Source organism: Stenella coeruleoalba, assembly GCF_951394435.1.
Source record: "Stenella coeruleoalba genome assembly, chromosome: 4".
Classification (NCBI taxonomy): Eukaryota; Metazoa; Chordata; class Mammalia; order Artiodactyla; family Delphinidae; genus Stenella; species Stenella coeruleoalba.
In genome coordinates this window covers 52366312-52392250 of record NC_137149.1, presented here as the reverse complement: position 1 = coordinate 52392250, position 25939 = coordinate 52366312, and the positions used below count along the sequence as shown (strand labels likewise).

Here is a 25939-nt window from a genome sequence, read left to right as displayed (position 1 = left end):
ATAAAATCCCTCCTTTTTCAATAATGACTAATTGTACCATTCAATGAACAGGCTGTTGAAAGAAAATAACATTACCTTAAATGAATGGAGGTTAAGTGAGATAGGACCAAAGTGCCTCTTTCTGAAGCTCAGCATCTATCCACTGCTTGGTCCATCTTTGCCTGCCTGGACCCAAACTTACCTTGTTCCTGTACCTTGATGATCCAAGCATATGATTATGCTGTTCTTTCTGCCTGGAATGACTTCTGCTGACTCTCAACCAGTCTTATTCTCTATAGACTTCTCTAATAGCATTTTTCATTATAACTAAATATTAACACATAATTTTGGCATACAGACACTGTACTACCCTGTCAGTAGGTGTTTTAAGCACTATTTAATGCTCAAGCTCTCAGGTATTCTCTTCTGCAAATTTCTAGGGCTTGGGGAAAGGATATAATGGCAGAAGTTGAAGAAAGATGTACTGAGAAAATTATGCTGAGAAAAGCAAGTGGCGGTGCTGTTTGTTTGTTATTACCTCCCTTAAAATTGCTGGAAGCTGGAAGTGTTAAAGCAAGCAATGAAGTTCAATTGACACAATTATATACAATGGTAGCTAGAATCCCTGGCATCTTACTACCTATCTGATCTAATTACCATTCACAGTTCCAAATGTCTAGATGTACAGCTTAGAGACATATCACTAAGACTTTCTATATAACAGAAAAATAGATGAGACATGACTAAGGCCTATTTGTTCAACCCACTACTTAAATATATCTTTTACCTTGGCTCAAGGGTCATAATTCAGAAATATTTTACACTGCTCTATTTTAAGATGAAACAACCTTTACTGTAGTAAGTTTTATCCCAAACCTAATTTAAAATACATAGTTGACAAGCCTTAATGATAAAAATATAAAGATACAAATGACATAAACATACTCAGATTTGAAGGAGGTTGAAGGCTCCTTATTCTCAGTGCTCATTATCTGTAAAATGACTAAAATTGAATGAGAGTACAAATCCACTAGCTCACCACCCTCAACCTTGCCCTCCAAACTCCCATTCTTAGTGTCGGCTACAATACAGCAAACACTAAGACATTCAACAAAGACTTACTGAATGAGAAAACACCTATTTATGCAGTACTTTAAAAGACATTCATGTAGTCACTGAAATCAGAAATAACCATTTTTCAAATTTTAATATCAAGAGAAAACAAAGTAATAACTAATGCTAAGTCACTGAAGAACTACTTTTGAAAACTAAAGGTACAGACTGAAATAACTGCTTTCTAAATCGATAAAATACAATTAGTAAAACTAACTCATAAATTTTATTCCCTAGTAAAGTAATCAAAGAAAATACCTAAAAGTTTGAGTAAAGGTAATCATGGCTGTTCCTGTCTACACAGCATATTTCTGTTCTACACTGAAGCTAAGTAAAACATTTATGATGTTTATAACCCATAATACTTTGTTTCTAGTGTAAGACTAAGATTAAATGAGTAGAATAAAACATTATTGAACTATGTATTTTCATTGTTGTTTGACTATCATGCCCCTGTCAGATGGATGAGCAATTAGCCTCCTATACTGGCACCCAACAGAAATCTGATTCACAGCCTGCTAAAACTGCTAGCAAGCTGAGGAAGCTTATTGTGTGCCACCTTTAGATGTCAACAGCTCAAGCTCCATCAATCACGACTAAACCACAGCTACTTGAGAAGTTTATTTCTGGTTCTGATTTATATATTCAAAAGAGTGCTACCAATAGCCATAAAAGGAAAAAAAAAATCACCACTACAAAAACAAGTAAGAAAATTGCATTCTGGTACCATGGTTCTCTTTACCTTTCCTTCCAAGTTCAGCTGCTGCATTTCTTGGTCACTATTTCCTATTCCAATAAATGCACACGGTTGAGACTCTTGTTCAGAACAACCATCGCGTTCCATTTGTTCTTTTTTTTTCTTCCATCCACTGCCCATAAGATATACACAAGGAGGAGGGCAAAAGAACCTGAAACAATGAGGGGGAAAAAACACAATGCAATTACATTCAAGAAAGCATTTCCTTTTCTTAAACACATGAATACAAAATCATGCTGAACTGCACAAAGTTAGCTCCTAATGAAACATTTTGGTGAAGTCTTTTGTAATGCAAATAATCATATCCACAGCACAGAAATCAAGACTTACACTTCCATTTGTTCAGGTAAGGTTCATCTATATTGATGTTATGCATTCACTTAGCCTAGATATTTTTTAGAGCAGGGAACGTCTCTTTTCACATAGCTCAGAGTTTTGAACTACTGCAGTTCAACAAATCCAAAGTACTCTAACATATACAAAACATGGTATACCATCACAGAATCTGCAGTTACTGATTAACGTCTACTCAAAATGATGTATCATTAATTAATGACATTCTTGGTATGGATATTACTCTTAACTTCATTTGGTAATTAACCTGGAAAACAGAATTAGAGCAATGCCCAAAGTAGAAAATTTCGAAATACTAATACAACTAAGTAAAAGAATTGAAAGCAAAATGAATCATTGGATTACTATATATCTTACATCCTGAACACCTGCTGTATGTGGATGACTGAAAGAAAAATATACTGTATCCTTTCAACTCACAGACACCAAGAGATTTGTTTCGCTAGTTGCCAAAAACCCATCCTCACAAATTCTTCCCACCTAGAATAATTTCCTTATAATCTTCTCTTAGTAATTACAAAATATCTACTTCAAATCCCAGCTCAGGCAGGCCCCACATTTTACATAGTTCAGACCATCAATCCAGTCCTTGTGTAGGGTGTAATTCCTTTGCTCAATCACACACTGACTTACACATACTTTAAAACATTTATGTCGGGACTTCCCTAGTGGCGCAGTGGTTAAGAATCCACCTGCCAATGCAGGGGACACGGGTTTGATTCCTGGTCCAGGAAGATCCCACATGCCGCGGAGCAATTAAGCCTGTGCGAAGCCCGTGCTCCACAACAAAGAGAAGCCATCTGCAATGAGAAGCCCTCGCACCGCAATGAAGAGTAGCCCCCGCTCACCGCAACTAGGGAAAGCCGCCTGTGCGCAGCAACGAAGAACCAATGCAGCTAAAAATTTAATAAATAAATAAATAAAATAAAGTTAAAAAAACATTTATGTCATGTCTCGTCAAGGGGCCTGAAAACTCAAATACCTACTCAAATAGTAGCCAAGTAAATTCAAATAGCAGCCAGGTAAGCAATATAAATGGGTGGGCCAGCTGTACAATAAATAAGTAGAAATATCCCTCAATTACCCAAAGAAGTAGGTTCCCTCCCTTCTTTCTTGAAACACACAGCCCTCATGGTAATTCCAACTTTTTGTACAGCTATAAGCATAGAAATTTCTTTCTTAATCTTTTAAGCCCACTGAAAGAAAAAAAAAAAAGAGCTTAACTGCAAAGAGCATCAGCCAATGCTGTGTGGCTCTGATGACAAGGAAACAATTGGGATCAGCAAGCATGTGAGTATACACTCACCCACCCACTCACAGGGCTGAACTATGGGCGTGGAGGCCTAGTGCTGGCCACATCCTCCAACTTCCCAATAGTTGCCTGAAATCAAGTTTTACATGAAATTCCTAATTTTAAAATTTTGCAAATAATTTATGCCTTTTAACACTTTTTAGGCCAACAATGTACAGACTTAAAAAAATAAAAAACTAAAGAACTGTACACAGGCATGTGTGTGTACATACATACACACAGATACCATCACGCTGGATTTAGCTTTCAGGCCACCCTAAAGGTAGTAAATTGGGAGGCTGGGGTCAACATATATATACTACTATGTATACTAATGAGAATCTACTGTGTAGCACAGGGAACTCTACTCAGTGACCTGTGGTTACCTAAATGGGAAGGAAATCTAAGAAAGAGTAGATATATGTATACATATAACTGATTCATTTTCCTGTACAGTAGAAACTAACAACACTGTAAAGCAACTATACTCCAATAAAAATTAATTAAAAAATAAATTAAGTAAAGGTAGTAGAGTAGTGTCTACTTGTTTGCTTCCCCCTCAGCACCTACTACAATACTGACTGAATTGTATCAAAATACATGGCACCTACTTTTCGCTCAACTCTACCAAAGACTACTTTAGAGGCAATCTACATACAATTTATAGGAAGTGAGCTGGGTTTATTTAATTTTCATTAATTCACAAAAATTTATTACACCCCTAGTCTATACTAGATACTGGGAATATATTAGTAGTTAAAACAAACAAAAATTCTTGTCCTAATGGAACTCAGAGTCTAATAAGAAAGACAATTTTAAAAAGCTAGATGACTAAAATAACATATATACTCTGTTAGCTGATGGTAAGTACTGAGGGAAAATAATAAAGCAGGGAAGGGGTACTTAAAAATGTAGAAGACCTGGGTGGCCAGAGAAAGCCTATTTAAGAAGATGACTTTAAGTCATGACCTAAAGCCATGGGTTTCTAGGGTAAGAGCATTTCAGAAGAAGGAATAAATAGCAAGTGCAATGGCTCCAAAGTAGAAAGGACTATAATGGACGGCGGAGAAACAACAGACCAGCGTGGCTGGAACAGAGACGAGAACAACAGGAGATGAAGCCGGAGTAATGGGGAAGTAGACCTAGCAGGTCGAAGGGGTCAGGCTGAGTTAGGATGAAAATCTTCTGGGGTCTTCTCATATGTATCTAAACCAACAGAAAGGAATCAGAGCAGCCTTTGTTCCTGTATACTCTCTGTCACCATGGACATAGAGGTCACAGCCGAGGCAGTGGGCTCAGTTCCAGGTCACTCCAAGTTTGGAGGGATGCCTGGATTAGCTGGGCTAGTTCAGGAGTTGGCTCAGTTCAAGTCTGCACCACGGATCTTTCTGGCCTCTAATGCTGGGAACCACCCAATACTTACCATGGCACAGATTCAAATATCTAGCTGGCACACTATCAGGAAGTTGAGAAGGCATCAATTTTGGAAGCTTGTCTACTATTAGTATTTTATTGACAGATGTTAAGCCTCCTTAGTAAGTTGGTATATCAGCTATAAAATTCGAAAAGCTTTGTTTTACTATAGTGTACCAAATGTAGTGCTGGTTTTCTCAAGAGTACTGTGATAAAATGGCATGAAACCAACAGGGCATAAAAATCAGACAGGTTGACAAGAAATTCATTACCACTCAAAACACTGACTTAGGTTCTATATTGAAAGTGCTTTCCAATCTTGTAATAAATGTAAGAAAAATGAAGATTCTTCAACTGCCTCTGAACTAGCCTTATTTTTATATCAACTCTACAACTATTCAAGAAAGCTGTGATGCAAGAAAATTGCAAACCCAATATAAACATTAAGATTATTTCTACCATGTGATGATGAAATCATATTTTAAACATCCCAATATTGTCACTCCCTAAAAATCAGCTAATGAATCAAATCTTCATTTCCAGAAACTTCAGTAGTAATATAATAATCAAATAGAAGATAACATCAATACAAAAAAATTTACAGACAAATGAAAGAAAATTAAAGGGAGGAGGGTAAGGAAAAAATGCCACCTAATTAACAAAAGAAAAATTAACATACACCTTTATAAGGTGTATGTGAATCGATGATTCTTTGAATTTGGACAGCTGGTCAATATGTACCAAACATTCAGTGAAAAGTCTGACCAAGTGGCTAGCTTTTGGAGTTTAACAGCTGCTATAAAAGGACACTTTATGAAACAATGTGCCTTTATTTTCTAATCTAAGCAACTATGACAAACAATGCTTTTATTTGCCACTTGGTGGCGATATGCACACATTTATGATTTCATTCATTTCCTAGTTCAACAGTCAGCCTTTATTTTCAGAGAGTGATTCAACAAGTTTTTCCTCATATCCTGAGATGAGGTCTGGAAAATACCTTACAGATTCAAAGAAACCTTTTTATTTAGCCCAATATATAAGATTAGACAAAATCCAAACACATCATTTACATTTTTTTATTTTGGCAGAATCATTACCCTTTGATGATTATTCATACTTCCCCTAACACAAAGTTGAAGAAATGTTAATATGTCTACTGGCATTTCCATATCTTTAATAGAAATTTGCCTCTAGACAAAATAATTTTTTCTTTAAGTTTATTTTTCAATTTGAAAAGACCTTCTTCGATTAAAAAGTAAAACTAGCCACTAACATACTAAGTGGGATACCAAATATGTTATGCAAATAAATACTCATCATTAGGCACAAACGTGAATCCTGAGAATGATTTAAGATTTTAGGATAAAACTTCCTACCCCAATATTTCTAGCATCATTCACTGGAGTTATTTTGTAAGCCAAGATGACTGTGGTCATGTCCCCAGGTTACCTCATGCCTAATGCAAGAAAGAAAGCAGATCTTCCTCTTTCCGCTGCACTCCACTAAGGAGTAAGGGAAAAGAACTCTTCCAGTAAGAAGCCCTGCCAGTAATCCAGGAGGCTGACCTGTGTTAGCAGCCCCTGACGACTAATGCCTTTTTAAAATCAGGTAATTTTAATAGGTTTTTACCTTTACTGTGAAACTAGTGTATGTCTCTTCTGGAAATTTTAATAATACAATAAACATAGAAAGTAGTTACTCTGGCTTTTTCATCTTTTTTTTTTTTTTTTTTTTTCATTCTTTGGAGTCAGAAGCTTAGATTCTTTGAGCTTTCCTCTGACTGGGGTTTTAGACCCACCAGGCTATACCCCAAATAATAGAAAGAAATTGAAAATAAGGGCAACCATAATAACAGTTAACCATTAAATCACCTATTTTAACTTGATAAACCACTATAGCTTTGTATTTTTAACAGTGACTAACAAACAGGAACCTTATCTGGACTAATCTTTTGAGTAGCTCTTCCCCTTCTGTTATCTGCACTGGGCCTCAGTTATCCACCGAAGTATTTAAATGACTTAGTGACTTTTAAAATTCCCATCCAAGATGCTTTTGCACAGTACCTGGAACCTTACAGGTTGTGAGAAATAAAGAATAAATGAGTTAATAAATGAATCCAATTGTATTAAACTGAGCAACACTGCCCAGGTTGGCAGCTTATACAATGAACATATGTTTTCCTATCTTCATTAGATCCAGCCCAATCTCACTCTGCTAATGGTACAAAGAGAATCCCAGACAAAGTGAAGTTTACAAAGTTTGTGTTTTTTAGACGTCTTTAGGTTCTTCAGGTACCTTTTCCATCTGCAAGCCTTGCTGTAGATAATTAACACTCAAACATAAAATGCAAGGCTATGAAAATTAGGGAAATGAAAAAAATATGAAATTTGGAATTACAGACCCAGGAGTTCTAATCCTGGTTTTTATCAACTCCTAACTAAAGTGAATCTGGGCATATTTAAAGTCTCTGATCTTTAGTCTCCTCACTCACAGAATGGGGATTAAAGCATGCCTACTTTACAAGATTATTCTGAGGATTAAAATTTAAAGACATCTGTAAGGCATTTCCAGAACAATGTCTAGCTCGTGACTGGTTAAAGGGAAGCTGTTCCTCCTTCAGATTCACTATGAAATACAAGGCTGACCATTTAGACCCATCTCAAGTAATGAGGGTATTGACTTACACTGTTTTGCTTGGTTGGGGGGAAGGAGACAATCTCCTATATACACGTGATATCATTATTGGCGGGGGGGGGGGGGGAGCAGACAGACCACCTGAATTTCCCGTACCAACTTCATGCAAAAAGGGGTCACTATCTCGATTTGGTTTCTTTGTCCCAAACTGCAGGTACCAACTTCTTCACATATTTAACTCTAAATCAGATGATTTAAGTTCCATTAGTAAAGTAATCAGAAATTTAGTAAACTTGAATAACTAAAAAAGAACACTTGGCAGTATGAGTCCTAAATGCTGTTTTCAGCTGTTCATCCTCTTTGAGGATAACATTATCAACTAAACAGTTTCACCATTTTTTCAGCTCAGATTTAGAGGACTTTGAGAAAGAGACTATTTAAAATTCTTCCAGCCTGTAAATTAATATACTACCTTTCCCTTCTCTTATGCATATGCTAAGATCTCCTTTATCTCACAAATTCTAAGATTCCACTCATTCCTTTCAATCCAACACCCAAACCTGAGTTTTCATTCCTTCTCCCAATTCAGTTTTGGTGCCTTTCTAGCCAATCCAAAAAAATCTTTCATCTTCCCCCATAAGCAGCCTTTGTCTACAAAATGTTTAACACAAAAATGCTGTCTGAAAGACAAAGGCTTGAGAAACTATTAACAAGAAAATTCCAGGAACCAAGTGAAAAAACAAATAACAAAAATCCACAATTATATACCAAAAATGCTGAAATTTTAAAAATACTAAGACGAACACTAAATATTAAAATCCCTATTATAATTTAATTTTGGCTAATCTGATTTATAGGTCATTTCTGTAGTGCCACATTTATGTGGTATGAGTACCAGCTCAGCTTTGCTGGGTTTTTTAACCTGAATAGGCACAGGGTCAGGGTGGAGAGGGCTGGGAGTACTTTTCTTCACAATCACTGCATAATTCAACTTGGGGGTTTGTTTAAGCCTTTTTCTTTTTAAAATGGTACTTTTGGGGTCACATTTCTTTATAAAACTACATTTTCCACCGAAAGGAAAGCTACTTTTTGAATGAGCTAATGTATCACAGAAATACTTAGAGAACACCATGCAGCCCCAAATAAAAACTATGGATTATTTCATTTTGTGAAATCACGGATTTAACCAGAGGATCTTTACTAAATAAGCCACAATTTACTTTGTTTCTCCCTCTTCAATAGAGACAAATCCCCCATTTTTCATTTTGTACTTGCAAATTAACCCAATAGAAACCATCCTCTTACTTGTATATTAATACATCACATGCAAATTCATGATAGCCATTATTAGCCATTAATTAACTATCTACCAGAAAAACAATAATCTTACCTTTTTTCATTTCCATATGACTTCTGTGCAACTTTTGCATGAAGAATAAGTACTGTTTGATCCCCTCGCTCTTTTAAATAATTTCGCATAGCTTCCCTAAAATAAAATATAAATATCACCATTACAGGGGTAAGATTTCGAGTATTACTATGCTCTATAATGAGAATACTTAAGAATATGTTTCAAACAAGCAACTCCAAAAATGAAAGCAATAAAGCAAAACAAACCTATGAACTAAATTTAAAGAATATTATACAATGGGGAAATATATACTGCTCATCTTCAACTCTATTCTTTGTTCTTTGAAAGAAGCTGTCCCTCGCTCTTGGAATTTATGATATAACGCAATTAAACCACAATTACAACTTAGAGAATAACCAGAATCACTATGTACACTGCTAATTAGGCTTTAAACCCTTTATAAAATTAATGCATGCAATATTTTGTATTTAATAATCTGATTCACTACCACCACTAGCCCCTCTCCTCCAGCTATTAGAATGAGTATTTTTTACTGAATACAAAGCCATAAGAAATCCTTAGGTCATACAAATTTATTATTACATGTTCTTAAAGTAACAACCCTACAAAAGGACTAAGAAAGGGCTACCATTTATATACAGATACATAATTACTCTCAAGGATGTTACTAAACACATAAAGTTAATAAAAGCTAATGCAAATTAGTGAAAAACAATTAAATTTTGGAAAAAATACAATGTTAATTATTTCAAGCACAAAATACTCCAACTGTCTATTTACTATGCAAGTGTATAAAAAATTCAATGTCTTAAAAATATTTATTCACCCAATTATTTTGCTAAGCAATATAATAGAGTATGAAGAACACAAGGTCTACACAGATCAAACTTTACATTTCTGAATCAGTAGAATCCCAGTTCTTGAGATGTTTAACACATTACAAAATAAAGCAAAAGTGCTTCAAAGGCAATCATCAAGAAACTTTTAATAAAGTGAATGCTATTTTTATTTATAAGTAAAAGACAAATGTATAGGGGATAGCTACAGAATAGTAGTTAAGTTATTAAACGTGGGGAATTCTAGACTTCTGGCACTTTGAAACTAAGTGGTCTGGGGCAAATCTCTTAACCTCATCTAGCTTGAGTTTCTGTATCTGATAATAACAATAATGCTGACATAACATAGAGTGGTTGTGGGGATTAAATAAGATGACAGCGTTTATGTTTAGTGACTGAAAACCTTTTGGCTCAAGGCAGGAATGGTAACACTGGAATCCAACAGATTGCACATTATTCCTTACCACTGTAACAAAGCTCAAAGTCCAGTAAAGACAGCAAAAAATGTTTGGAAAACAAATTGTAATGAGATTCATGTTCCAAATAGAGGTATGACCAAAGAGCTCCAATAGGGAGTGCCTATGTAAAGGAGGGGAGGGGTGATAAAGGACCACTCCTGGGAAAATTTTCTTAGAAGAGCTAACTTCTGAAGGAAAAGGAATAGTCACAGTAAGTGGGAGGAAGAAAGAGTAAGGCATTCCAGGGCCAGGGAGAGAAGGACGAGCAGGAATGACCCTGCAAATTTGGGTACAGCAAGAGATTCAGGCTGAGGAGTAAACCAGCCACAAAAAACAATAGTAGCTAAGATTTCTGGAGTGTTTACTATGTGCCAGGCCCTGAATAAATGCATTATTTCACTTAATCCTCAAAATCCAAAAGGTAAGTATTGTTAATACCATGGTGAATGTCTTGCAATTAATAAATGGTAGTCAGGAAACTGAAACAAATTCTCTAAAATTCTTAAGTGAGCCATGGCAGTGAATAAAATTGAGAAGTTGGGTACAGCCAAATTGTGAAAAGCCTATCAAATCCCTTGAAAATCTGACATTTGTAAACTTAAATACTAAGTATAAAAATTTAAGCTAATTCAAATATCACCCTATGATAAGATGGTGATAAAAGTGGTAGCAGGTAATAAAAATTTTAAGACACCTAGAAAAAACTTAAAATAAAAAAATCCATCTCTTTGAGAGTTAGGAAAAGATCATCATTTAATTTTATCTCCACTCCATTATAGAAAAACACCATGCTGTGGAAAGTGGATTTTCAATCTACACAAAAGGCAATGCAAGATCTTGAGGTTTCTTTTAAACATACAGTTAATTTTCCTTTATAGTTAATTCTAGTGGTGAAATAGAGAAGGGGTTTTAGAAAGCATAGAGAAAAGACAAACTTGAAAAAAGGCTGACACACCAAGAAAGAGGTAATAGAAGACAGTACAGGAGAAGACAGGTTTTAAGTCTTTTGTTTCAGGAGAAGCAAGTGTTAATAGGTTCTACTGGACAAATGTCAACTCTGAAGTGCCCCAGAACTCCAAGCTGGAAGTATTTAATAGGTTGTTGGAAACAACCATCTGTAGTTCCAGAGAGGGATCTGGGCTGGAAAAGTAGGGTTCATTGGTATACACAGTTCATAAATAAAGCCATGGTAGTCAATGAAGTCTCCCAGAAAGAAAACACAGTGATAGGAGAGTCAAGAAGAAAATGTATAAAAGGAAATGAAGAACTGGTAGGGGTAGAACTGAAACTGTCTATTAGATGCTATGGAAGGAGACAACCTCAAAAGAGGGGAACAATCAAAAGGTAAGATGCTGGAGAGGTGAAGGTCACTTTAATTTTAGCAAGAAGTCTAACAGCCACCAGCTAAAGCCTCACAAGTTATTTGTAAAATGAGAGGCCACTGTCATGCCTAACAAGTAAGAAAAGAGCCATAGGTACTATCTGGAAATACCCTCTAGGGAATGGAGAAAGAAGCTGACTATGTACAATGATTGAAAATCGGTATTGAAGGACTGGCTAATGTTGAAATCCATAAATGATAGTGTCAAGTCCCACTAACATTCCAAGGGAATAGAGACAGCACATTCTCAAACCTGCTGGGTACTGGACAAGAGGTGCAGCGTGGAGAGGATAACGATTAATAAGGGATTTGAGGTGTTAATAAGTCACGTGACTGACCATAGCATTCAAGGTAGATAAGAAAACAAAAGCTAAGCCAGGAGAAGGTCAATATCTTGACAAAACTGGCACAGAAGCCCAGTCACTGGCATAAAAAGTGAAAAGTTGCTATATACTTGAAAAAAAAAATTTTAAGAAACCATTTTAAATATATTTCCCCACGCTGAATTCTATTTGCATTTACAGTCTCTATTTTTATCATTTAGCAATTACTTGATATGTTGGTCATATTTCATGTCTTTTTTCCTTGTCTTCCCAAAGAGTATGCAAAGCCTTTAAGACACACTATTAGGTACATTTTAGAAATGGAGGAGGGGTTAAGTAACTTTCCCAAGATGATACTGAAGTCCCAGGATTCAAATTTAGGCAGTCTGGCTTTGGAGGACAAAATTAATACTATCAGATACTTTTGCACTGGTATTATGAGCACAGCTTTGGTATGAAACAAACAGGGAGAGGTCTGACTCTTGACGCCTGTCAATTACTAAGCCTGAGTTTTCTCACCTGTTTTTGTTTTTTTTTTAAAAGACAGTAATAGCTCATATTGTGAAAAATATTTTAAATTAAGTACCCCCACAAACTGACAAATATCCAGTGTCAGTAAACTCTACCTATTATTTTCTGAGAACAATGGCAGGAGGGAGGGGAAGATGGAGGTCGGAAGACTTACACTGAAGTTTAAGGGCAAACTTGAAAATGACCTGGAGGTAAATCATCAGGTGTCTCACCTGACTTGCAAGGCACAAGTTTTTGCAAGCATAATAGGTAAGCTGCACTTTTATACATCTTCCCATTAAAGATTTATTGAGAACCTATTACATCCCAGGCACTGGTTATCGTGCTAGCTGAACTGTTCACAATAATGATTACGACAAAAGATTACAGATCTCAAGGTACTTATGATGAATGCAAGATGACAGCTCTAGTTTTCCTTGTCTTTTCCCTTCATATTTATAATACAAATTCTTGAAAAAAGCAATTAGAACCTTAAGTAACCATTAATAATAGTTGTCCTGTAGTAGTAATTTGCCAAATAGCTTCTTTCAACAAGAAAAAATTTTCCTTTGTTAATAGAATATCAAACATTAAAATTATGTTATCTGGCAGTTAAAGGTTGACAGTTTTGTTGTGCACCTTAAGGAGCCGTTAAAAAAGATATAGGCAATATACTCAAAAGAAACACAATTAAAAAGTAAAGACCATGGAATGATAGCCCATGTGCTCTTCATTTAGTCTAGGGTTTGGTTAATTGAATAGGGTTTCAATTTCAGCAGTGTTGACATCCTGGGCTAAACAATTCTTTGTCGTGAAGGAGCTGTGCTGTGCATTGGAAGGCGTTTAGCAACATCTCTAACTTCTACCCATTAGAAACCAATAGCACCTTTCCTACAGTTGTGACAACCAAAAATGTCTCCAGATATTGCCAAACGTCAGAGGGGTAAAGGGGGAGGTCACCTGGGTTGAAAACCAGTGGATTAAAGAAAACCAAAAATGTTCCAACAATAAGTTGAGAAAATCACTCAGTCTTTTTAAGAAAGAATGAGGGAAATTTTGTCATTTGAAAACATAATATAGGTGCTGTAAAAACGTTACCAGTAGAATTACTACTTTGTATTACTGAATTGTTAAAAAACAGTAACAACAAAGCTAAAACTCATAATTTGTTGTAACAGTTACTATCTAACAAGTTTTGAAGCTTATGTATTCTTTGTTATTTCATTTAATAATTCCTTATAAAATATTCATTCTGAATGAAAGCCAATTAACAATTATTTGAAGAACACCATGGAGCAACTATTTTTGAAAGAGTTTACTCACTTAAAACACATTAGCTTAAACGTTTAGAAAATCAGAAAATTTTACCAGTATTTTTACTCACATGAAAGCATGGCAAATGCCATTCTAGTTTGACATGTTTAAACTATCACCATCTTCGTCAAACTTCTGGCTCTTTCTTCCTTTATAAACGTCTTTTTTTTTTTTTTAATATCGCAAACAAAATTCACAAAAAAGAACATCCTTAACAGTGTTAACCCCTATTCTTCTGAAAATAGAACCCTTACTTCCTCACCACATTCATGTACGCCGCCATGATTAGGCCAAGGGGCACATAAGTGATTTAAACCAGATGTACATGTGCGTGCACACGTTGGGGGCTGGGGGGAAAGCATTTGAGCTGGGAGCTAAAGTCCCAACTACTCAAGGAATGAAGTGGCCCACAAACTTGGAAAGTCCAGACAGCCATCCTTACAGATAGGATCAGTCCCTGTATTACTCAAATTGGAATTTTGTCACTTGTAAAATCCAAATAATAAAGGTTCCAATGTGAACTGTCTTCTGGTAAAGAAACCTAGTTTTGTTGTATCAAGTGTGCCCAAAGTAATTCCATACACACACCTCTGTACCTGCAAACATTTTAGAGAGCTGCAGTGTATACTTTGAGTAGTATTCAGTATACTGAATACTACTACAGGCCACAGGTCAGCAAACCACACTAGCAGCCTGTTTTTGTACTCTCTAGGAGCTAAGAATGCCTTTTACATTTTTAAAGGGTTGTAAAAAAGAACAGAAGTCTATGCAACAGAGATAGTATGCAGACCTCAAAGCCTAAAATATGTACTACTTGGCTCTTTACAGAAAACATTTGCTGACCCCTTCATAAGCAATAAAAAATAAAATGATTTTAAAAGAAAAGTTGCAAAACTGGAATTTCCCTGGTGGTGCAGTGGTGAAGAATCCGCCTGCCAATGCATGGGACACAGGTTTGATCCCTGGTCCAGGAAGATCCCACATGCTGCAGGGCAATTAAGCCCGTGTGCCACAGCTACTGAGCCTGCGAGCCACAACTCCTGAAGCCCATGCACCTAGAGCCCATGCTCCACAACAAAGAGAAGCCACCGCAATGAGAAGCCCACGCACCGCAACAAAGAGTAACCCCCGCTCGCCGCAACTACAGAAAGCCCACACACAGCAACAAAGACCCCAAACAGCCAAACATAAATAAATTTATTTTAAAAAATTTTAACTGTGTCAGAAAAACTGTGCTTTTAGAACACTATCTAAAAGATCATCCTCTAAATAACAACACACTTTTTCACTGTTGTTTAAGTTGGAAGATGGGGGTTAGGATAGAATAGGGTAGGTTTAAGAGATTTTTTTTAAGGGAAAGAAACCCTCTCTGAATTGAAGTGTCCAACCTCCATACACCCCAACGAAAAGCGATATAAAATTCCTTATTTATTCATTCATTCATTCATTTATGGCTGTGTTGGGTCTTTGTTGCTGTGCACGGGCTTTGTCTAGTTGTGGACAGTGGGGGCCACTCTCCACTGTGGTGTGCGGACCTCTCATCGTGGTGGCCTCTCCCGTCGCAGAGCACGGGCTCTAGGCGCCCAGGCTTCAGGAGTTGTGGCTCGCAGGCTCTGGGGCACAGGCTCAGCAGTTGTGGCGCACGGGCTTAGCTGTTTCGCAACATGTGGGATCTTCTCGGACCAGGGCTCGAACCCGTGTCCCCTGCCCTGGCAGGCGGATTCTTAACCACTGCGCCACCAGGGAAGCCCTAAATTATTTTTGATCAAATACAAGACCCTAAAATTTTCCTAAAACGGAAAACTCTTTAAAGGAGAAATGAGAAAATATGGTGAAAAAGAGTCGATGGGACCTAAACTTGCCATACTGTCAGAAGGGAAAATGTCCTGACTTTTGAAATTAAGGTTAAATTTTTATCACAGAATTGGGAATTGATTTTACATTCCAATTTTCTGTTTTATTCAAACTGTTTTACTAAATTGCTTTATACTAGCTTTGATAATAAAGAGTAAAAAATCTAAGTTTGCCCTCTTTAAGAGATTTAAACAGAAATAAAGCTTACCTAAATTCTCCCCTAGAAGACACACTAATTTCTTTTAAGGTATTTTTAAAGGGTAAAATGCTACTAACATTTTTTACAGCTTTACTGAGGTTTAATTGAAATACAGAAAAATGCATTTATTTTCAAGTGTACAATTTGCTAGGTTTTGGCATATGTATACACCATCAGCACAATCCAGAAAGACAGTCATCATTCCCAGTTTCTGTCTCTCCCCAACCCCAAGAAACCACTGATCTACTGTTATTATAGATTAGTTTGCATTTTCTACAATTTTATATAAAATTGTACTTTCTCCTGACTTCTTTAGAAAACTGGACATAATTATCCTAAGATTCCTCTATGTTGTTGCATGTATCAATAGTTCATTCCTTTTCATTGCTAAATAGAAAGCCATTGGAGAATATACCACGATTTGTTGGTCCATTCACGTGTTGGTGGGTATTTGAGTTATACCTATATGGCTATTATAACTAACACTTCCACAAACATTTGTATTCAGGTCTTTGTATTAATACGTTTCCATTCTTCGTAACTGAATATGTAAGAATGAAATGGCTAGGCCATATGGTAGGGGAGTTTTAACTTCTTAAGTACCATTTTATTGCACTTCACAGATATTGTCTCTTTTTTTTTTAACAAATTGGAGGTCTGTGGCAACCCTGCATCAAGCAAGTCTTTCAGCACCATTTTCCCAACAGCATTATTTTTTAATTAAGGTAAGTACTTTTTTCCCCCAGACATAATGCTATTGCATTAGACATAATGCTATTACATTATAGCGTAAACATAACTTTTACATGCAACAGAAAACAAAAAAATTTGTGACTTTTTTCCCCCAAATCAAAAGAGCTTTTATTGCATCTTTAAAATACCACAAATGAGTCCGAAGAATCATCTGGCATCTTGCTGTTTCTGTAGCCAGACCACTCAAATATTATTCATCAGCCTGCTGAACTGTTTCTTTTTTCAGAAACATAGATACCATCCAAAAATTTTCTGATATCCTTGTTTTTAACTGTTGGGGCTTGCTGAATCAAAGCAGCTAAATTTGACACAAGTTCAATGTCGTTTCCTTCAAGAATCAACTCATCTTTCTGGACCTGATACTGAACAAGCAACGCCTGGCCTCATCCAAACCCTGAGGATGTATTTTTCACCCCCAAAATTTTGGATTTCAACAAGAGAACCATTCTCCTGAATATCAACATTGATGGGGAACTGAGCATATACAGACCTCATAACATAAGTCCAGTGTAACACCCTTGATCATGTTTTGTATACAACTACAGACAGTGCAAACAGTCGCCAGTTCCCTTCTATTTCCCCACCATTTGTGAAGCCAGAGTGTCTTCTTTTTCTTTCCAAGGAGACTGAGTTCTACATTGATGTGACTGAAGTCCCTCCACAGGGTGCCTCTAGAAAATTTGTGTGTCTTGCCTGTTTTCGTCTAAAAGCTGTATAATTTGACATTTTACATTTAGGTCTATTTTGATCTAATTTTTGTATATGGTTCCAGGTATGAATCATAGTTATTTTATGTTATGTAAGTGGTGGGTGCATATGGTTATCCAACTGTTCCAGAATCCTTTGTTAAAAACCCTGTAGCTGACTAAACTGCCTTTGTACCTTGACTGAAAAACTTATCTCAAGAACAATTTCTGGCCACTATTCTGTCGCAATGATCTACTTGCTATCTTTAAACCAATACCATCCTTGATTACTGTAGCTATCTAACAAGCTTTGAAATCAGGTAGTGTTAAGTTCTTACTGCCCTTTTTCAAGGTTGTTCTGGCTAGTCTAAGACATTTGCATTTGCATCATAAATTTCAAAATCAGCTTGTCAACTGCTATAAAAAAGCCCATTGGGATTTTGATTGGGATTATGTTGAATCCATAGATGAATTTGGGAAGAACTGACACTATTGAGTCTTCTGCTCAAAGAACATTTATTTAGGACTTTTCAGCAATGTTTTGTAGTTTTCAGTACATAGTTTTTGCACATCATGTGTCAGATATTTTCCCCTAAGAATCACATATTTTTTGATGCTACTGTTTTTTAAATTTCAATTTCCCACTGTTCATTACTAGTATAAAAAACGCAATTCATTTTTATATGCTTTATACGTTGACTGTGTAGCCTACCACCTTGTTAAACTCACCTATTAGTTCTAATAACTTTTTTTTTTTTGGAAGATTCCATAGAGATAATACTGATGTCTACAAATAAAGTCAGTTTTACTTCTTTCCAATTTAGATGCCTTTCTTTTTCTGGCCTTACCCGTACTAATTAGAACCTCAAGTACAATGTTAAATGGAAGTGGTTAAAAGTGGACACCCCTGCATTGTTCCTGATCTTGAGGGAAAACATTCAGTCTTTCACAAGTATGGTGTTAAATGTAGTTTGTTTATAGGTAACCTTTATAATAATGAGGAAATTCTCTTCTATTCCTAGATTGATGAAAATTATGATGAAGAATGAAATGTCAAAAGCTTTTTCTAAATCCCTGAGATGACCAAATGATTTTCCTTTTTTGTTAATGTATTAAAATGACATTGATTGATTTCCATTTCTGAGATAAATCTCATTAGATCACGATGTATCATCCTTTTAATATATTGTTGGGGGACTTCCCTGGTGGTGCAGTGGTTAAGAATCCACCTGCCAATGCAGGGGACACGGGTTCGAGCCCTGGTCCAGGAAGATCCCACATGCCATGGAGCAATTAAGCCCATGCGCCACAACTACTGAACCTGTGCTCTAGAGACCGTGAGCCACAACTACTGAAGCCCACACGCCTAGAGACCCTGCTCCACAACAAGAGAAGCCACCGCAATGAGAAGTCCATGCACCACAACGAAGAGTAGCCCCCGCTCGCCGAAATTAGGGAAATCCTGTGCACAGCAATGAAGACCCAATGCAGCCAAAAATAAAAATAAAATTTAAAAAAGAAATAAACAGATCAAAAAAAAATACTGTTGGATTCATTTTGAAAAACTGTGAAAACATTTTATATCTGTGCTCATAAGGAATATAAGTCCACAATTTTATTTTATTTTAATGTCTTTGTCTGCTTTTAGTAACAGGGCATCACTGTCCTAACCGAATGAACTGGGAAATGTCCTGCTTTCCAGTTTTCTGGAAGAGTATGTATAGAACTGGCATGATGTATTTCTTAAATGTCTGGTAGAATTCAATAGCAAAATCATCTAAGCCTGGAACTTTCTATGTGGAAGGTTTAGAATTACAAGTTCAATTTCTTTAGATATAGGGTTATTCAGGTTATCTATCTGTTTCTTCCTGAGTAAGCTTTGGTAGCTTGCCTGTTTCAAGGAATTTGTGTATCTCTTCAAAAGTTGTTGAATTTATCGGCAGAAAGTTATTTCTAATATTTGCTTGTTATCCTTTAAATATCTGTAGAATCTATAGTGATATTACCTTTCTCATTCTTGATGCTAGTAATTTATACAGAAACAGATTTCTATTTGATATGATTATCCTTCTGTATGAAGGATTTCTTTAACATTTTTTGTAGCTCAGGCCTGTTTATGATTAATTCCTTTTCAGTTTCTTATGTCTAAAAATGTCTTTATTTTGCCTTTGCTAGGTATAGAATTCTAGGTTGCCATATTTTTCCCCCTTGAGTACTTTCAAGCTCTTGTTCCACTGTCTTCTCCCTAACAAGGTTTCAGATGAGAAACCTCTGTCATCCTTATCTATATCTTTTTTTCCTCTGTATATAATTTATCTTTTTTTCTCTGTTGCGTTTAACATTTTCTCTTTATCACTGACTTCAAGCAATTTGATGATGATGTGGTTTAAAAAAAATGATAGTTTTTGCACTTGGGACTCACTGAGTTTCTTGGAACTGTGGTTTTATAGTTTTCACCAAATTTAGAAAATTTTCAGCCATTATGTCTTCATATATTCTTTTAGTCATACCTTCCCCTTAAATGACTCCAATTACATGTATATTGGTGTATTTGAAAATAAACCACAGCCCATTAATGATCTTTTTTTTTCCAGATATTTTCTCTGTGTGCTTCATTTTGGATAGTTTCTATTGGTATGCCTTCAAGTTTGCTAATCTCTTCTTCAACAGTGTATATCTGTGATTAATCCCACCAAGTGTATTTTTTCATTTAAATACTTTAGTTTTCATCTCTAGAATTTGCTTTTGATCTTCCCTTTTTTATCTTCCAGGTCCTCTATTTAAGTTGTTCAACGTCTCCTCTAGCTCAGGGATCTACAATTACAGCCTGCATGTCGAACACAATCCACCGCCTATTTTAGAAATAAAGTTATACTCCAGTATACAGAAATGTCCATTGGTTTACACATTGTCTGAGGCTGCTTTTGTGCTACAACAGAGTTAAGTAGTTACAACAGAGGCTGTTTGGGTCACAAAAATACCTACCATTTTACCCTTTAACAAAAATTTTATACACTCCTGGTCTTAGCTTCTTTTTTTTTTAAACATCTTTATTGGAATATAATTGTTTCACAATGGTGTGTTAGTTTCTGCTTTATAACAAAGTGAATCAGCTATACATATACATATATCCCCATATCCCCTCCCTCTTGCGTCTCCCTCCCACCCTCCCTACCCCACCCCTCTAGGTGGACACAAAGCACTGAGCTGATCTCCCTGTGCTATGCATCTGCTTCCCACTATTTATTTTACATTTGGTAGTGTATATATGTCAATGTCACTCTCTCACTTCGTCCCAGCTTACCCTTCCCCCTCCCCATGTCCTCAAGTCCATTCTCTATGTCTGTGTCTTTATTCCTGTCCTGCCCCTAGGTTCTTCAGAACCACTTTTTTTTTTTCGATTCCATATATATGTGTTAGCATACTGTATTTGTTTTTCTCTCTCTGACTTACTTCACTCTACATGACAGTCTCTAGGTGATCTTAGCTTCTTAAACATAAAGAAGACAAATGTAATAACTGTTTTAATGTCTTTGTCTAATTTTATCATCTGTATCATTTCTGGGATGGTTTTGACTGATTTTTCTTATTATGAATTATATTTTCCCTACTTCTTTTTACAATTGGTTATTTTGATTAGATGTTAAGACACAATGAATTTCATCACCTTTTTGAGTGCTGCATATTTTTTATTCCTTTAAATATTCTTGAGCTTTGTTTTAGGACACAGTTACTTAGAAAAAGTTTTATCCTTTCAACCTTGCTTTTAAGTTTTGTTAGGTGAAACCAGAGCAGCATTTAGTCTAGGCCTAATTTTGTACCACTACTGAAACAAAACCCTTCTGAGTACTCTTGTTGATGCGCTGTGAATTATGAGATTTTTTTCCACTTTGGCTATTGGGAACAGGCACAATTCATAGTATTGAGGGAGCTCTAGGAATTCTTTCCTCTAATTGTTTAGGTTGTTTTTCCTCCCAACCTTCCGTAGTCTCCTCACACAGGTGGTAATCAATACTCAGCTTAAGACTAGAGAGGACCCTCTGTAGATCTCTGCAACTCTGCATAGCTCTTTCCTCTCCAGTTCTCTGCCCTAAGAGTTCTGGCCACCTTAGCCTCCTTATAGTCCCAGCTCTACCTCCACAACTCATGGTGCTTACTAGGCTCCACCTGGATTCCCCTTCCCTACATCATGTACTGGAAACTTTCTCCAGGCACTAAGCTGAGGCAATTGTAGGGCTCACCTCATTTGTCTCCTGTCTCTCAAGGATCACTGTCCTTTCTTGCCTGCCATTCAATATCTTGAAAATCACCGTTTCATATATTTTGTCCAGGTTTTTAGTTGTTTTAGGCCGAAGAGTAATTCTAGTCCCTGTTACTCCATCTTGGCTAGAAGCAGAAGTCCTAAAAGCTACTAAGATTTTCCAAACAGGGAAAACTGCTTAAAGGGTAAATGGAAAATCATGATAAAGTAGATGGGACCTAACTATATTATTGTTTATATTTAAGGAAAGGAAAGGAAATTTTACATATGCAGGTAACTATTCATCAAAATATATTTTATCAGGGACTTCCCTGGTGATCCAATGGTAAAGAATCCACCTTCCATAGAGTCTGTCATACAGAGTGAAGTAAGTCAGAAAGAGAAAAACAAATACCGTATGCTAACACATATATATGGAATCTAAGAAAAAAAAAAACAAAGTTCATGAAGAACCTAGGGGCAAGACGGGAATAAAGACACAGACCTACTACAGAATGGACTTGAGGATATGGGGAGGGGGAAGGGTAAGCTGGGACAAAGTGAGAGAGTGGCATGGACATATATACACTACCAAACATAAAACAGATAGCTAGTGGGAAGCAGCCGCATAGCACATGGAGATCAGCATAGCACAGGGAGATCAGCTCGGTGCTTTGTGATCACCTAGAGGGGTGGGATAGGGAGGGTGGGAGGGAGGGAGACGCAAGAGGGAAGAGATATGGGAACATATGTGTATGTATAACTGATTCACTCTGTTATAAAGCAGAAATTAACACACCATTGTAAAGCAAAAAAAAAAAAAAGAATCTACCTTCCAATGCAGGGGACATGGGTTCAATCCACATGCCGTGGGGCAACTAAGCCCACGTGCCACAACTACTGAGCTCACGCGCCTCAACCAGAGAGCCTGCGTGCCACAAACTACAGAGCCCACATGCTCTAGAACACGTGCACCACAACTACAGAGCCCATGCGCCCTGGAGCCTGTGTGCCACAACTAGAAAAGAGAAGACCTGCACGCCACAACTAGAGAGAAGCCCGTGTGCCACAACAAAAGATCCCGCATGCCTCAACGAAGATCCTGCGTGCCACAACTAAGACCCGACACAGGGCTTCCCTGGTGGCGCAGTGGTTGAGAGTCCGCCTTCCGATGCAGGGGACACGGGGTCGTGCCCCGGTCCAGGAAGATCCCACATGCCACGGAGCGGCTGGGTCCGTGAGCCATGGCCGCTGAGCCTGCGCGTCCGGAGTCTGTGCTCCGCAACGGGAGAGGCCACGACAGTGAGAGGCCCGCGTACCACAAAAAAAAAAAAAAAAAAAAAAGACCCGACACAGCCTAAATGAATGAATGAATGAATAAATATTTTATCGTTAGGAGTCACATGAACCTATTGCTGCTGGTAATGAAATTAAAATATTTATCTATTAAATTTTAAATTTCAAAATGCCTATATATGTGAATTAAGCAATTCCAGTTAGAATTTCAAGATATATAAAAATAATTGAAAATATATTAACATGGACCTGTGAGATAAGTTATATTTTCCCAGCCCACTTGATCTGAAATACACCTTAAATTTTTTTTTTAATTTTGAATTTCAGGCATTTCGTAACAGAAAAGTTATGAAAGCACAAACAATTCCTAGTCCCCATTTCCCCCAGACTCTCGAATGTTAATATTTTACCATATTTGTATATTATGGGTTTTTGTGGGGTTTTTTTGCGGTACGAGGGCCTCTCACTGTTGTGGCCTCTCCCTGTTGTGGCCTCTCCCGTTGCAGAGCACAGGCTCCGGACGCCCAGGCTCAGCGGCCATGGCTCACGGGCCCAGCCGCTCCGCGGCATGTGGGATCTTCCCGGACCGGGGCACGAACCCGTGTCCCCTGCATCGGCAGGCAGACTCTCAACCACTGTGCCACCAGGGAAGCCCTATATATTATGTTTTTAAAACCATTTAAGAGCACATTATAGACATAAAGTCCCTTTTTCCCAAGATACTTGTGTTTATTTCCTAAAAAGACAGTCTCTTATACAATCACAATGCAATTATCACTGGTAATAGATTTTATTCAGATGTCTCCAACTGTCCCTCTAATGTCCTTTATTGGGGGTGGGAGTATGGAGCAGTATTGAGAAACAGCTGTCCTCAGGCCAAATCAGAATAGCCTTCAGTTTGTTTGTTTTTTTAATTAATTTGAGCTGGAACACAGACACACCATTCATTTACATATTGTCTACAGCTGATTTGGGGATGCAAGAACAGAGCTGAAAAGTCAAAACAAACTCAGTGTGCCCCAAAAAGCCTAACACTTTTATTATCTGGCCTATTACAGAAAACGTTTGCCAACTCCAGCTTTAGAGCACAAGAAAAATTTGTTCCTGCTCCAGGTTCAGTTGAATTTGTCATGTTTAACTTAGTTGTCATGTCTTTTTGGTCTCCTTTACTCTGGTACTCCTCAGTCTTAGTTTTTCGTGATTTTGAAAATTTTGAAGAGTAGATGCTGTTTATTTTATAGAAATGTCCTTCCATCTGTGTCTGTCTGATGTTTCCTTATGCTTAGATTTAGCTTATGCATTTTTGGCAAGAACCACTACAAAAGTGATAGTATGTCCTCAGGATGCATATGATACTTAGTTGTCCATTATTAGTGATGTTAATTTAGAACGCTTAATTAAGGTGGCATCTGCCAGGTTTCTTCACTGTCATGTTACTGCTTTTCACTTTATAATTAACCATACTTTGTGAAGATATGCTTAGACACTATAAAAACACTTTGTTTCTCATCAGACTTTAAACCAGTAGTTTAAGAATTCACTGATGATGTTGGTCTGAAACGATTATCACTGTAACGGTTGCCAAAATGTGCTTTCCTAGGTCCATGATTCCTTCTACACTTATTAGGTGGAATTCTTCTGTAAAGAAAAGCTATCTCCTCTCCCCCATTTATCGAATTATTTATTTAACTCAGTGTAGACTTCTAAACTGTCCTTCTATTTTATGGGTTTTAATCTATTACTATCATTATTTATTTTATGACCAAAGTGTCCATGATTTGGCTAAAAGAAGCCTCTTCAAACTGGCTCCCTTTGTGTGTACTTCTGGCATGCCCCTGTCATTCTTTGAGTGAAACAGCTTTTTTAATAATAGTAATAATGTGGAAATAACCCAAATGGCTATCGGTGTGAATTAAATAAGGAGCAGTGGGAAGACAAGGAAAATCTATGGATACACTAAGGAGAACAAGGTAGAAGATCTACAGTTAACAGAACAATGGTAGAGTATGATGCCAGACTTTAAAAAGAAAAAAGACAGGTATATGTTTATACACACATACGATTTTCTTGAAAGATACTAACGACACAGGGTAGCATTAACTCTAGGACTGTAACTGTGGAACTGAATGTCTTATTTTTATTTTACAATCACTGATGGTTAGAAATTTTTAAAATCATTTTCAAGACTAACACTTTTAAATTTAACATGTGTAATTAAAATGCATACTGTAAAAAATTACATAATTAGAATATAATATTTATAGTCTCATTAAAAATGGATAATATCTTTGTTTTAAAATTCTCTTCTAAAAGCATTTAAGTATCTTTCAAGTTCCAGTTGTGATCAACAAATTGTGACTGGCTAATGAAGCTAGATATAGGAAACTATCTTTACATTGTAGCCCTTGTTATATTAACTATATAATACTCAATATTAATTCTTGAAAGGTTTCATTTTTCCCTTTGAACTGTATCTTCTTACCCTGTTTTTGAAGGGAGAAAAAGGGGAGATGTGGGGAAGGGAGGGTGAAAATACGCTCATGATCTAGATACCATTATGTGAATAACTTCTTGCAAAGAACACCTAATATAGCTTCCAAAATGACAGGATCTAACACTTTTATGAAATGTTTGGGTGAAAGACTAACATAATGCTTACCTAGTAAGTCGTTTAGGTGGAGGCCGCTCACCAAATTTTCTAGAGAAAAAATAAGAAAAAAAAATTAAATAGGCTGTATGACATGCTCCACAGTAAGCTTTTTAGGCACCATGAAATCTCCTTTATGACTTATACTTCAACCCTACTAAAGTCCAGTGTAAAAAGAAATCCTCTAGTAAACACCTATACCCAGTTATAACAAAATACATTCTTTAAAACCATTCCTAAACAAAACAACAAACTCTAACTAGGCCTGACACATCCACTCTAAGCATGTACCATGCTGATTAGATGAGGATGACAGGTACCTTCCAGAGACACCTTGCTAAAAGACATCTAACCAAAGACCCCCCTGCCCCAGTCTCACATAATCTGGAGCACTCAAAAAAATCCTCACAGCCCAAGAGGTGGTGTAGAGCTCACAAGTGTTTACCATGTGCCAGGCACTATGTTATACATTTTTTCCCTTTTTAATCATTATAAAATAATTCTGGAAGATACATATTGGCCCATT

General features: G+C 36.7%; 1 protein-coding gene and 1 pseudogene across 6 annotated transcripts in view; both read right to left on the bottom strand.

The window, feature by feature from the left end:
• Positions 1–25939, bottom strand: part of LOC307185311 (recombining binding protein suppressor of hairless) — a 233090-nt gene that overhangs the window by 19447 nt on the left and 187704 nt on the right. For all 5 annotated transcript variants that reach the window (XM_079919377.1, XM_079919376.1, XM_079919375.1 and 2 more), the window contains 3 exons: positions 25426–25464; positions 8935–9030; positions 1835–2000 (listed from right to left, as the gene is read on the bottom strand). In XM_079919377.1, coding sequence (XP_079775503.1) covers positions 1835–2000; positions 8935–9030; positions 25426–25464 — 301 coding nt within the window. The remainder of the gene's footprint in view (positions 1–1834; positions 2001–8934; positions 9031–25425; positions 25465–25939) is intronic.
• Positions 15862–19711, bottom strand: LOC307186047 (large ribosomal subunit protein uL6-like; annotated as a pseudogene). The gene is made up of 2 exons: positions 19653–19711; positions 15862–17215 (listed from the first exon to the last, which is right to left on the bottom strand). The product of its transcript is annotated as a large ribosomal subunit protein uL6-like (transcript).